Genomic DNA, 15,476 nt, shown 5'->3' with positions numbered 1-15,476 from the left:
GCACTGAAGGTATGAAACTATATGAAATCAATCTTGCTGACAAAAAGCTCTAGTGATAAATTTAGATGGGGAAACATAAGCTTACCACAAGATAATAAAAATAAATACACAGTAAAGAAGAAAGTCAGAGTGTGGGGTGAGTAGCAGAAGAAAATAAATGTATATACATGTGAAATATATGCTTAGATAATATTTGTAAGAGTGAGAAGAAAATCAGTACACAACTTTAAAAACATGACATCTTAATTCTGTACTTTTGTTATTTACCTAATCAAATAGTTTTAAGCTACACTTTAAATGACCAGAAAACATAATATCTAATTAGACACAAACCGTTGTGTCATACATGTATTTAGAATTTTTCCTTTACTGTTCAGTTTCAAGTTAATAACTTTATTTTCAGATGCAACTTTTCTGAAAAACGTGGCTAATGTAAATAGGATTGGGCTGGAAAGCTTAATTAAAGATTCCAGTGCCTTTTCAGGGTTAGAGTGTGTCCAATTAAAATGAGTTGCAGTTTGGTTAATTGATTCCGGATGTTTCCACTGAGCTATTACGTTTGGAACTGTCTTCCAATTAATTTTCTATCAATTTACCTGCCATGCTATATCAGATATAATGAATTTCGGGACTTCACAAACACTGAGTATCTTGTGAAACAAATGCCCAACCTTTCCATGTTTATTGAGTTTAACTGAACCTGTCCACTTATGTAATGGTATTGAGGTCTTGCATCTAAATAATTTGTCTGGGTGCTGAGTAGAGACCCAGCACCAAACCCTTTCCTCATGTTTATTATTCTCAGGAAATTACTATAAGTGACAGATGTTATTGTCATGGAGTAGAAGCTGGTTCTTTCCTATGCCAATTTTCCACTACTTTTGTGGCAGAAAGACCTTTGAGATTACACTTTAAATTTTTAATGGCAAATTATTCATGTGCTGTGCTTGAATATTATTGAGAATTAATTGGGAACAACTGCATAACTCACCCACTCACCCAGGGGCCTTACAGAAATAAAGAAATCAAGATCCTCAACCTTCTCTTTAAAATTCAAAGCTATAGAAATTTGCCTGGCACAGTACAAGGACACTCCCTGACTTTGACACTATGGCAAAGAAAAACAGGCAAAGCTCCAACCACAAATTAACTTGGGGCAGAAAAGTGACAGGGCATGCAGGCTGGGCCCAGGACCAAGTCAGGAGACTGAAGGGAAAAAGTTGTCTTCTGTATGTCAAGCATTGGACCGTCAACACTGTCCGCTTCCTGGCGGAAAACTTTGCCTTGCAGAAATGGTGGTGTTGGTTAATATAGAAGGCAAGGAATCTGGAGGCCCAGCTCTAAGTTTGTCATGCAATGTTCTTTATTAAGCAAAGTCCTGGAAAGCAGGGGAGGAAGAGGACTATTCTCCCTCGTGTTCAAAGAACTATCGTGGTTCAAAGAGGCAGCTGTTGTAAGCAACAGTGTCATGGGCAGAAAATTCAGTCACTTTTCCCTAAACCAAAGTCAGTGGTGAAAACATGCCCCAGTCATAGTAGCAGCAGAAAGAATGAGTCTATTTAGACTTCTCACACATTGAAGCCAGAGCAACTCTCTAGTTTGACCATACTAAAGCCTATTTTAGAGAAATCAACTGTTGTTCATTGACGAATAATCACATTCTCTTGTCCCCAAACATCCCATCTGAATTCTGACCTCAGTCAATGATCTCTAAGATTTACCTACTGGATACAGAAAAGTACACTCGGGGAGTCTTAGGCTAATCATGAAAAAGATGCCTTAAGGATGGGAGAAGTGCATAATTAAGATAAATGATTTGATTATATTAAAGAGAAATGTGACTTTTATTCTACTGAATTCAAACCTAAGGCTGCTTGACATTCTCTTCCCATAACTATATTTTAGCGTACCAAAAACCTAAATTAAAAAAATAAAAATCTGGAATATATTATAATTAATAACTTGTGTCCATTCAAAGACACCATTAACAATATGAAAGTACAATCAACTCACAGAGAGGTCAAAGATCTTGTAATAAATTTATATGAAAAGGACTCATCTGAAATATATAAAGAATTCTTAGGAAGTTTTTTTTAAAAAATAAGACAATCTCATAGAAAATGGGCAAGAGATCTGAACAGCCACTTTGTAAAGGAAGCTATCCAATGGTGAATAGAGATATGGCACTATTTCCTGTGCTTAGCCTATGCATATGCCGTGACATAGAAATTTCGCTCCCAGGTGAAATCACAGAAATACACACGTTTACACACACACACACACACACACACATACACACAGCTGAGATTGATCACTACAGTCTCAGAGCTTCAATATGTTTAGAGTTCAACATCAACATTTGCATGTGGTTTTTAGAAATCGTTCACTCTAAAATGTCGATAAATATTTATAGATTCGATGCAATTCAAATGCAAAGCAAGTTACTTCTGACTATGTCAGGGGTCCTTACTTCTCCTCCAGATGAGAGTCACAAAGTACTGAAATAAAGTTAGCCCCGTTTAAAAACCTGTCAGTAAAAGAATCGAGACTGGAAACAAAAATTGCAGAGCTGGTTGAATAAAAATCAATTCAAGGCTAATTTAAGAAGCTTCTACAAAAATGCTGAGTTTACAAACCAAAATAGAAAATGACCACTGTCACATTTCAGCTTTAAAAATGATTGATTCTTTTCTCTCCATCATTTCTGTGGCTGGAGAATGTTTGTGAGTCTATGATAACAGCAGTGACTGGATGCTAAGTCCTCAGTGTTAGCAAGTCAAGGGCACGTGTTCAATACACTGATTAGTATTAGGTCCTAAAACATTTTTTAGAAGACAATAAGAGGCAGTTCTGAATAGGACTATTTAAGATAGGCATAAATCACACACACACACACACAAAGGACAAAGTGAAAGAACATGAAAAGGATAGTAAAGACCCAATGTCACAACTAAGAACAAAAATGGAGAAAGACAGGCTACAAACAGAAGGCGAATCCATTTTATTATAAAAAGCAATGTGATGTGATGGCTGGAATTATCTGGAGGAGAGGAGGAGATGTTCATTGCGTTGCTGCTCATTGTGTCTAATCTATCACATTATACTGATGTTAATTCTTATCACTTAGTCATACAAGGGTTTTGTGCATTATTTTATTCTTCCTTTACTTTGCATGACATCCTACAGTTTAGGTTAGTTGAAGCTAATTGTTCTAATATTTGAAACATCAGGGATTGCTCAAAAGCCTTCTCATTTGTATTGCTCGGGTGATGTAGGCTAATGCTAGCTGCATCTCTGAAACTCCATTTATCATTTCCTTATTCCTATTTCAATTGTCATATATAACTGCTGCCCAACTGGATCACATTTTTTTAAGTGCTTTCTATTTATTTTTACTGATTTTTCTCAGAAATTAAAGCATTAATCTTTCCTCAGAGTTTCACTCTGAGATGTGAACATACTTTATGACTGGCTTTTAGCAGAGAGGGTGAAGAAGCAATGGAGAAAATACATTGGATTCCTTCACATGGTCTCATTGCAACAGCCACTTCTGAGAGATTACCAACAATGCTAATCTGCAGGTGAGGCGTGGTGGCTCACACCTGTAATCCCAGCATTTTGGGAGGCCAAGGCGGGTGGATCTTTTGAACCCAGGAGTTCAAGACCAGCCTGGGCACATAGGGAGACTGCGTCTCTACAAAAAATACAAAAAATAGCCTGGTGTGGTGGCATGTGCCTGTGGTCTCAGCTACTCTGGAGGCTGAGGCAGGAGGATCACCTGAGCCTGGGAGGCGTAGGTTGCAGTGAGCCAACATTGCACCACACCACTGCACTCCAGTCTGGGTGACAGAGAGAGAGATCCATCTCAAATTTTTAAAAAATGTTAATCTCAAAAAACTTAATGCTAATAAATATTACCAACATAGACCCAGTTAGTAAGATGGAGAATATAATTTAAATCAAAATTATATATCCAAATATCTACACATTTTATTTTCAGGTAAAGTGTTAAACATAGTATCTCAAATTAATATATTTCCATGTTATTGAAATTTCTAACATTTCCTATTTATATTTTAAAATAACTTTGTTATTTGAAATATTCCACAATAGTGTTCTACTAAATTTGCTTACCAAGAAGAAGGTGCATTTTTAACAAAACTCCTTAATGCTGGAATAATAACATCATCTATCTTAGAATGAGTAACACTAACAGTCTTTCAGTCTTGTCCTATATTATAAAAACAGTGTTTCCAAGTAATTTATTCATTTTTAAGATAAATTTTATTGTGTATATTTGAGGCTTACAACATGATGTTACAGGAAACACAGAGGTAGTAAAAAGGTTACTGTAATAAAGCAAATGAACAAATCTATAATATGACATAGTTACTTTTTTGTGACAAATCTACTATATTTAACAAAAATCTCAAATACCATACAATTTTATTAACTATAGTCCTCCTGTTGTCTGTTTAATCTCTAAACTTGTTTAAACATTATTATTATTACCATCAGTCTCTGTATTTAAAACATTTTTATTAGAAGAATAAAGTCATGCTGAAAACTGTACTTACTTTTCAGAATCACGTTTACCTCATTCATTTGCCCCATATCCAGATACAAAGATAGTCGATATGCACACTGAAAATGCTGATTAGCTATAATTATCTTTAAGATGGACAGATGAACCACAAATTAAATTCTTGAACTTGCAAGTAAGGGAAATTAAATTACCCTTTAAAACTGTAACCAGAAAATCAATTATATTGCATTGAAGTAGAGATTACCAGTCACCCATGGAGTCACCAGCTCTGAGAATAGAGCAAGACTTAACCCCAACATATTTCAGGGTATTAATATGCGAGGGAATGGGAGAGGGGTCCTTCTACATATGACATGTGCTGGAACAAAATCTATAAACAAAGAAGCCCAGTTTACTGGTGAGAATGTGATTACAGAGCAGGTGCGTCTCATTAAAGGAGAGGAAGAAGATGAAATATTTTCTCTGGCCTGTGAAGAAGGACCAGAGACACTTTGCAGCCTGGCAAGCTTATGGCTTGTGGTATATAATTTGGATTGTGGAGCAAGGAAACAGCTTTAATCATTGCTATAAATTAAGATGAAGGGAGAAAACAAGAAAAGCTAACTCCAAGTGAAATTCAAAGCTAGGCTGGTGTGGTGCCTCACACCTGTAATCCCAGCACTTTGGGAGGCTGAGGCGGGTGGAGCACTTGAGCCCAGGAGTTTGAGACCAGCCTAGGCAACATATCAAAACCCTGTTTCTACAAAAAATACAAAAATTAGCCAAGTGTGGTGGCATGTACCTGTAGTGTCAGCTACTTGGGAGGCTGAGGTGGGAGAATCCCTCGAGCCCAGGAGATCAAGGATGCAGTTAGCAGTGAGCACACCTCTGCACTCTAGTTTGAGTGACATAGTGAGACTCTGTCTCAAAAATAAAAACAAAAACAAAAACTGGCAAATAATGTGAGAAAACCAAAGACCTACAAAGAAGCATTTCATCCCCAAGCATATTATCATAGATAAATAGTAAAACACTAACATCAATGACCAATTCATTAGCAAGTTGGGTGCATCTAAATTTCAACATTTCTACTTTAGCCTGTAGCACCATTATCTCTCAGAGGGACCACCGTGATAGTGCCTGTGTGATCCTGCACTGTGGAGGATATGTGATTTCCTCCATCCATATCCTTCTGGGTAGTAAGAGAGAGCTTGAAAAATGTAAATTATGTCACTCCTCTGATTCCTTAGAGTAAAATCCATAGTCCTCGCCATGGCCCTACAAGGTCCGATATATACCTCAATCTTGTTTCCCATCATACTTTCCCTAACTCTGATTCTTTCCAGCCACATTGTTTTTTTCCTTGTTCCTTAAATCCCTAAAGCTTATTCCCACCACTTTGAGCCATGGCCTGGAATTCTCTTCCTTCAGATGTTCACAAGGTTTTCTCTTCTGTTTCATCTGGCCTCTGCTCAAATTAGGAGGACTCTGCTAACGTCGCTAGAGAGGACTCCAGAGAAGACTGCACTGACCACCCTACTTGAAATAGAAGTCCACAACAGAAATCACTGCCTGATTCTATGCTATCCTTTTTACTTTATGGTTTTATCACTGCCTGAAAATGTACATATGTATGTGCACACACATGCATGCATACATGTATGGATACATACATATGATATATAACTTTATATAAACTATATATAAATAAACTATATATTTATATATGTATAAACTATATACAAAAACTATAGTTACATAGTTTATATATAGTTATATAATATATAGTTATATGTGTAATTATTATATATAGTTATATATAAACTATATAGTTTAGCTTAACTATAAACTAGTTTAACTAGTTTATATTGCTTATACTGTTTATATATAATATATACTATATTATATACAATATATAGTTTATATATAGTATATAATAGTTTATATATATTAGTTTATAATATATGTTTACATATAAATTATATAACTATATAGTTTATATATAGTTTATAACTACATATAAACTATAAAACTATACATAGTTATATAAAATTTTTTATATATACAAACAGTTATTTTTTATTGGCTGTCTCTTGTCTCTTCCACTGAAATATGTAACTATGTAACTATAAACTATAAAAACTATATATAGTTATATATATATATTTTCTCTATATTATATATATTTTTTCCCTGTATATATATATATTTTTTCTAGATAGATATACAGATTTTTTTAATTGCTTGTCTCTTCTCTTCCACTGAAATATACTCTCAGGAAGACACAGAACTCTTTGGTCCTAGTAGGTGTTTTATTAAATTAGCTCTAATTACTACTGATTTTTTAAATTAGTTTTTCACTCACCATGCTCTAATTCAGTATAACCTTTTCAATTATAATGTGTCTTTCATTGAGTCTGGCTACAGGGAAAAAAAAAATATCTCCAGCTACAATTTTTCTTAAATTCTGATTTGTGTGATAGTAATGTTGTAAATTGATAAATGAATATTTTGTCTTGCAAGCACTGTTTTTATCAACTTGATTGAAGCCCTTTCCTAACAGACTAGTTCACTCTGGTGGAGTTGAAGATAAAACCAAGCCCCTCATGTGGTGTTTTGACAGCCAATGATTTTCTCTACCCAAGACTACAAGTGTTTTTTTTTCTTTTTTATGAGCCCTTCCCTTAGTATCACCACACTAAATCATGTCAACTTGCTCACAGTTGTCTGTGAGCAGAAAGGAGGAAATTGTATAAAGAGAGTTTTGTTAACAGTATATGTCACCTTTTTTCACAAATCTTTATGTTGCCTCATCTTTTTTATTTTCAGTGACTTGACTTCAATATAATCAACAGTTTATTTTTTATAAAACTTTGGAATAACACCCATCCTCACATTTCAACACATATAGTGAGGTCGAAGGCCAAACCAATTGCCTCCATGAAGACAAAATCTTTCAGATCCTTATTAAAATTATATCACACGACCGACGCTAAGACTCAAGTCTGTTTTAAAGCAGTTTTCTGATGACATAATAGTGCTTCATTACAACTGTCTGAAATCAAGTTAAGGCCAGGATTCCTACATGACACAACATATAGTGACTCCATCTCATGAAGCTGAAATTCATACCAAGAATGAAAGGTCATCCACAGGCAAACTGCAGCATATTTCACTGAAAAATTTGAGGACTATTTCAGCCTCTCAATTTCCAAGAATAGTAAGGCTATTTCCAAGCTACTGACAGATTTTAAATTGCCATACCTTTTGTTGTGGCCACCTCTCATTTTTTGTAATTCAAGAAATAGCTTTGTCAATTTCCTGACCGAGCTTCTAGCATGTTATTAAAAGTTATATATTTCTTCTCATACATTCTTTATTATTTTCATACCCTTAAGTCAGTCAGTCAAGTGGTCACAAGACCATGATTAGATTGTCTATTACAGTGCCTTACTAATAGAAGATATTCATTAAATATTTGAGTAAAGGAAATAATAAATGATCAAAATAGTAAGTACACAAATATACTGGAAATCCCAAATATGTCTTCCTCAAATATGTTGCAAATATGCTTCATCCTTTCCAGTGAGAGAAGGTTAATAAGATCAGACTCTTAAGAAATAAAAGGTGTAATGGGGATCTGATCAGTTTTCTTCAAAAGTGTAACTCTTGAGAATTCTTGAAAAATAATTTATTTGTTGTTGTTGTTGAGACAGGGGCCCCCTCTGTCACCCAGGATGGAGTGCAGTGGCATGATCATAGTTCTCCACAGCCTCCAATTACTGGGTTCAACCATCCTCCCACCTCAGCTTCTCGAATGCTGTGATTACAGGCGAGTGCCACCATGCCTGCCTAATTTTTTTAATTTTTTACTTTTTGTAGAGATGGATCTTGCTGTGTTTCCCAGGCTGGTCTCAAACTCCTGGCCCCAAGCAATCTCCCTACCTTGGTCTCCAAAAGTGCTAGGATTACATCATGCCTGGCCTTGAAGTACAATTTCTAATAACTTATCATTTATTCTGCTTTATAGTGTTTTATGTCTTCATTTATGTTAAAATATATGAGAAGTGATCAAGTAAGAGATCATTCATGGTCCATAATTTCTACAAACTAATTAGCAAAGATTCAAAGTAAAACAAACACATCCAGAAGGACTCCACTATCAAACCTATAAATGCCACATGAATGGATTTAGGAAATAAAGGAACAACATTCTGATATAAATATTAAGAAAGTGACCAGAAAATATCAGAAAAAAAATGGGCAAAATGAGGGAAAATAGCAGAGGAACCGGTGAAACTGTCAAACATGAATTCTATACACACTGGGTATCTGTTTTGTTTTCTTTTCTTTTTGCTATTGGCCGTTTTCAATGTGGTAGTTGGTGGGGCGGGGGGCGGGGGGACCGGGGGAGTGTCCAATGTTTGGCATCGGCTGGATGATTTCCTCATCAAAGAAGGCTTCCTCAACAATTCTGAGAATAGAGATAAACATTCCTGGTATCATAATAAAATACTAATATAATAAATAAATAAGCTGAAACCAATCATGTAACCTGTAATATTAAGAAAGCAGGTAAGGCTGGGTGCAGTGGCTCACACCTGTCTTCCCAGTACTCTGGGAGGCTGAGGCAGGTGGATCACCTGAGGTCAGGAGTTTAAGACCAGCCTGGCCAACATGGCAAAACCCCATTTCTACTAAAAATACAAAAAAATTAGCCAGGCGTACTGGTCGGCACCTGTAATCACAGCTACTCGGGAGGCTGAGGTAGGAGAATTGCTAGAACCCTGGGGGCGGAGGTTGCAGTGAGCCGAGATCGCACCATTGCACTCCAGCCTGGGTGACAGAGCGAGACACTTTCTCGAAAGAAAAGAAAAGAAAGAGAGAGAGAGAGAGAGAAGGAAAGAAGTAAGAAAGGAAGGAAGGAAAGAAGGAAGGAAGGAAGGAAGGGAGGAAGGAAGGAAGGAAGGAAGGAAGGAAGGAAGGAAGGAAGGAAGGCAGCCAGGCAGGCAGGCAGGCAGGCAGACAAATAGGAATTAGCTAAACACAAATCTGAATCTCATTTATGGGATGAATTTCTGTAGGCAAGTCAACCCTGGAAGCTCAGCTATCTCATCTGTAAAATACGGATAATACCCATTTCACAGGCTGGTTATGCAGAAGAAATGAAGCATTTGGACACAGTTTCTGAATCCGTGGTGATCTGTTATTGTTGCTTGTTGTTACTATCCTTGTTCTTATAGTTGATATTATTTTATCTTGGGCCATTTCTGAACATATATCATACAATTAAATGATTGCTTAAAAAGAGAACTTACCCACAAAAAGCTGACTGTTGAGCTGTAACAGGACATGCCCATCAGCGGGGGCGGGCTGTGTCTTCGGTGTCAGCTGATCCACTTGAAGGGAGGCCTCCTTCATATTCCTTTCAACCCTCACATGGTGCCACTGGTTGTCGTTGAAGTGGGTGGGTGACTGCACTGAGATTTCAAAAGGCCCATTCCCCACATCAAATGAAAACGTCACTACTGTCGGAGCTGAAAATATTACACATAAAGATTGTTCTAGTGAGTTCCTGTGGTGGAGTGCCGAGTCTCCAATATACTTAGGAACAGCACTACAGCATAACAATCGCTGAATAGAAAGATAACGAACATAGATGGTTTGAATGCTATTGTTTGAAACTCATGACAGTGACACAGAGCTAGGTCTTCTGATATGAAAAGAGACAGTTAAATACATTCACATTTTTGAAAAAAAAAATGGTATTCTAAGATAGTCCTCCTCAGAGCTAATTTTTCCTATTGATAAAAAGTACAGCTATTTATCCAAGGCAAGGAAACTAAATAGCAACTGGCATTGTATGTAAAAATAATTGTTACAGTGACTCAAAGTTTACATAATTTTTAAGGCATGCTATACACATTTGATATTAAGATAATAACAGCTTAGAAGTATATCAAAATGAGTGGTTGATTAAGTAATTTGTAATTAACTAAAACATTGCATTTTAGTTTTAATTAACTGAAATTAAAACTGCATTTAAATTGGTACAAGTAACTACCAGTTATTTTCCCAAATTATCACATGTTAAGTATCAAATTATTTTCTTACAAACAGGATAAGTTAATATTATTGAGTTTTTCAAAGGGGCGCAATGAAAAGAATCAGATGATAAAGTAGACATATGAGTAGTTTAAAAATCAGTTAAAAGATTTACTACTAAATGATAGAATCTCATACACTTCTCTGGAAAAGGAGACTTACAGCGAAGCTCTATCCGTATAAAATCAGTAATCCCCAAGTTCTCTAAAAATACCCCAGATGAAGCTGTTGTCTTAAAAAAGAAAGACACATCCGCGCTAAGTTCTCCGTGGAAAGTAGGAAAATGAAGATATGAAGCCTCAGTATCAAAGGAAGCTGAATTCCAAAATGATCCTGTTTTGTCCAAAAAAAAAAGAAAAAAATTTCAAAAAGAAAACAAATTCATGAAATAAAATGAATGACAATTACATTTCCTATTTTTAGCATTTTTGCTATTTAAAAAGTTATTTATACAAATCTTTTTTTCTGTCAACTATGTAGTATACAAGATATGAGCATATCATAAAAGATTTTATAGGAATTGAAATCCTGGATTTTTTCCGATAAAGAGTAAGAATGATCATTACAGAAATGGTCTAAAATAAATGTTATATTTTATATGAAACAAATGTCCTCAGCCTCAATAGTATATCCTCCAGCAAAGTGATATTATACGATCTGCCAAACATTGATAAATAGGCAATCTTTTATAACTTCAAAATTAAAACATCTGCTTTAAACAAAAACCCCAGAGAAGCTCACAGTATTTTTTGTTCTAACACTTCTAACACACACACTTCACAGAGTTACATAAACAGTTTTCTTTAATGGGCCTTGTGATTTTCTAAACTGAGACCGGCATTCTAAATAGTCTCATCTAATTACAAACCAATAAACAACTTACTCTGTCCAAGCTGACATTCTCATGAAAATGCTCTTTTTATTCAAAATTATCTCTTACTTTGCCAATAAGAATGAAGTAGATGAACAGCAAATTAAAAGTATTCTCAAAATGTTTACAAATGCTCAAAATAGGCAGAAAATGTTGAAAAGGTTGGGATATAAATTAAGAGATCTGAAAAAAATGTAGACTATAAAGTTAATTATAATTGCTGCCCAAATACCACTTATCTTTACTTTCTCACTCCTTTTTTCATATCTACAACTTTCCTTTTGAAAAAATATTGTGAACAATATACAGCAAAAACTATGGAAAATCAAATATAAATGCAACAGCATGAACTGACAGGAGTGAAATCTGACTGGATACATGTGGTTGATGAGGAGTAAAATCAGAGAAACGAACTCTGTATTGTCTGCTGCCACTAGCAAGTTCTCTGCACATCAAATACAAATACACATCTTTAGTTTTAAGCAACTGCCTCTACACACATTCCCTACACTGGATAAAATTCTATCTAAATTACCTTCCTGGAAGAAAGATGTATTGATCCTCTGATGTTGGAAAACAGCAATTTCAAAACAACAGTTCGTTATGTTAGCAGAGAACAGATACCAAGCTACAGAGTTAAAAATCACAAACTTGACTTTGCTTATACATGTTTCCTAAATTTTAATTTACTTTGTATAAATTCTAGACCAAATAATGCTTATATCTATTTTTGTTTGTTTTTCTTGTGGATCTGATTCAAAAGTCAATTCTCAGCTTGTGTGTGGACAATTTTAGAGCTGAATTTATTCAACTAATAATCTACTTTAAAGTTTTTCCTCCCAGAGTCAAATGAAACCATATATTATCAGAGTTACAACAAGCCTATTCCTTATGTCCCTTTTACAGCTATTCCTATACTAGACCTTCGGATTTCTAGGAAAAAATAAATGCAAGAAAATGTAAAATATCAAGTCAGGGATAACAACACATTTGCATTCTTAGAAGTTCCTAGCTGATCTGTTTTCAGAAGGAATTAGATGCCTTTTTGTTTAAATCTTATATATTAACATAAAAATAAACTTCACATTATGGAATGTTATTAAATCTTATTTTGTCTGATTAGAAAGAGGAACATTCATAATTACTTAAAGGTTTAAATTAGGTAATGTTATGATATAACATTTATTTTTTCATATTATATCATAACTAACTCAATAAAGCATCATATAGAAGGCTTCAAGGAACTGCTTGAACCAGATGAACAATTCTTTGAATTGCTGCTGTCTGTACATGAATGCTTTTATAGCAATGAAACCAATTTATTACTTTAGGCATATTCAGCACTCTCATATACATAATAATGTATATTTCTTTTAGTCAGGAGATCTTATTTTATACATTCACAAAAGGTAGAAAATGAGGTAAGGAAGTTTTATTGGGTTAAGAAATTGCTGCTAATTCAAAACAATTATAAAGAAAGCAAAGGCCAATATTTCCATGATCAAATACTGTTAATGGCATGTGGTATCCCAGCCCTTTACCCACCGTGCTAAGAGACACCCACCAGAATCTGGGCCACCTCAGAGAAAGGAAGGGAAAAGAGAGGGAGGAAACAGAGCTCAGCAGGCAGGCGGCAGCAGAAGCTGCAGGCTTTTGAAGACAGCATTCTATGGATTAGGTGGTTTAAAATTCCCTAATCTCATGGAGGGAGAGAGGAGAATGATAGTAACCAGAGGCAGGAAATGGCGGAGGGGGAAAAGATGAAGAAATACTGGGCAATGAATACAAAATTCCAGTTAGACAGAAGGAATAAGCTTCATGTTCAACAGCAGACTGGGGTGATTACAGTTAAGAACATTGTCGTGTGTATTTCAAAATAGCTAGGAGAAAGCACTCAAATGTTCCCAACTCCCAGAAATGATAAATGCTGAAGGTGATGGATATCCTAAGTCCCCTAACTGGATCATTACACATTCTATGCATGTAACAAAATATCACACGTACCCCATAAATATGCATAAGTATTATGTATCTAGAAAAAATTTAAATAACAATCATAAAAAAGTAAAAATAAAATTCTGTAAACTACATCATTGTCAATTCAATTCAATATAGGGTTCTAGAGATTTTAGAATAATTTTTTAGGCCAGGCATGGTGGCTCATGCCTGTAATCCCAGCATTTTGGGGGACTGAGGTGGGCAGATCACTTGAGATCAGGAGTTCGAGACCAGTCTGACCAACATGGTGAAACCCTGTCTCTACTAAAAATTTTGCTAAAAATGCAAAAATCAGCCAGGCATTGTGGCAGACGCCTGTAACCCCCACTACTTAGGAGGCTGAGGCAGGAGAATCACGTGAGCCTGGGAGGCTGAGGTTGCAGTCAGCCGAGATTACGCATCTGCACACTAGCCTGGATGACAGAATGAGACTCTGCATCAAAAAATAATAAATAAATTAAATAATAATTTTCTAGAAACCCTACCTTTTATCTTACCAGAATAAAGTAAATTATATAAAAGAATAAATCCATATAGTCATTCACGTAAAATAGGAAGAGGTACTAGGTATTGAATTTCATATAGAAAGTTAAAAATGAAGTCAATTTAGGAAAATTATGAGGCTTGGACTTACAGAGGGTGCCTGGCACACTCTCTCCTCCTTCCCTCCATAGAGTGATAGAGAGACTTTGGCTCTGGAATGTCACAAATTTTCTTTAGAGGAGAGAAGGTACAAGTCCTTAGGTTTTTATTACTCTTAGAAAATAAGCAAATGCATCTGGGGGAGATAAGTAAATTATATAAAAGAACAAATCCATATAGTCATTCACGTAAAAGAGGAAGATGTACTAAGTATTGAATTTCATACAGAAAGTTAAAAATGAAGTCAATTTAGGAAAATTAACTTAGTACTATGCTAGGACTATAAGTACTTTTAAAAATAATTATTTTTTTAGCATTCTATTTTATTTTTATTTTATTTTTTATTTTATTTTATTATTATTATACTTTAAGTTTTAGGGTACATGTGCACAATGTGCAGGTTAGTTACCTGCACATTGTGCACATGTACTAAACATTTATAGAATTCCTTTTTGAAAAAAAAACAGACTTACGGAGACAAAGTAGATTTGTGGTTTCCCAGGGTTAGGGAGATGGAGCAATTGAGGGAGAACAGTGGCTCAGAGGGGTAAGGTTTCTTTTCAGGGTAATGACCATGTTCTAAAATTGGTGTGGTCCTTGTTACACAATGTGGATATACTAAAAGCCATTGAATAGCACACTTTATATTACTGAATTGTGTAATATATGAATTTCATATCAATAAAGCTGTTTATAAAAGAACAGTATTTAAAAAAACACTTTTCCAAGGTAATACATTTTATTTTTAAAATCAAAATGCATATAACATGCTAATACTACCTTTCTTAAAAGCAAAATAAAATGAAATATAGAAATGCCAAAGCAAGGAATCATTTGCTATTCAAATTAGTCTTTCTGAATGCTTAATAATCATAAAGAAATAAGCCAGAAATATGGATTTAATTAAAATGTTTATTTCCAAATGTTTGTAGATTCTTACGCAGGCGTAAGAAATAACACAGAAAGATTCCATGTACCCTTTATCTAGTTTCCCCCTAGGATAATACCTTACAAAACAATAGTAGGATGTCAAAACCAGGATAGTGACATTGACACTAAGATGCAGAACAATTCTATCGCCACAGCTAAACCCGCTTTCCTCCCTCCTTACCCCTTCTTTAACCTCCTGGCACAACTAATCAGTTCCTCATTTCTATAATTTTGTCATTTCAAGAATGTTGTCAGATAAAAGCATAAAATATGCAGTCTTTTGAGATTGGCTTGCTTTTAAAAAAAATCAGAATTACTCATTTTTGTTTTTGACAGATTCTTGCTCTGTCACCCAGGCTGGAATGCAATGGTGCAATCTTGGCCACTGCAACCTCTGCCTCCCAG

General features: G+C 35.1%; 1 protein-coding gene across 1 annotated transcript in view; it reads right to left on the bottom strand.

Annotated features, from left to right (window-relative positions):
• The window catches only part of CNTNAP4 (contactin associated protein family member 4), a 291,788-nt gene that overhangs the window by 28,642 nt on the left and 247,670 nt on the right, over positions 1–15,476 (bottom strand). The window contains exons 16-17 of the mRNA XM_024233533.2: positions 10,793–10,963; positions 9,844–10,062 (exon numbers count right to left, since the gene is read on the bottom strand). Coding sequence (XP_024089301.2) covers positions 9,844–10,062; positions 10,793–10,963 — 390 coding nt within the window. The remainder of the gene's footprint in view (positions 1–9,843; positions 10,063–10,792; positions 10,964–15,476) is intronic.

This window comes from Pongo abelii, chromosome 18 (assembly GCF_028885655.2).
Source record: "Pongo abelii isolate AG06213 chromosome 18, NHGRI_mPonAbe1-v2.0_pri, whole genome shotgun sequence".
In the NCBI taxonomy this organism is placed as follows: domain Eukaryota; kingdom Metazoa; phylum Chordata; class Mammalia; order Primates; family Hominidae; genus Pongo; species Pongo abelii.
The sequence above is the reverse complement of the archived record's forward strand: the minus strand, read 5'-3'. Positions and strand labels throughout refer to the sequence as shown.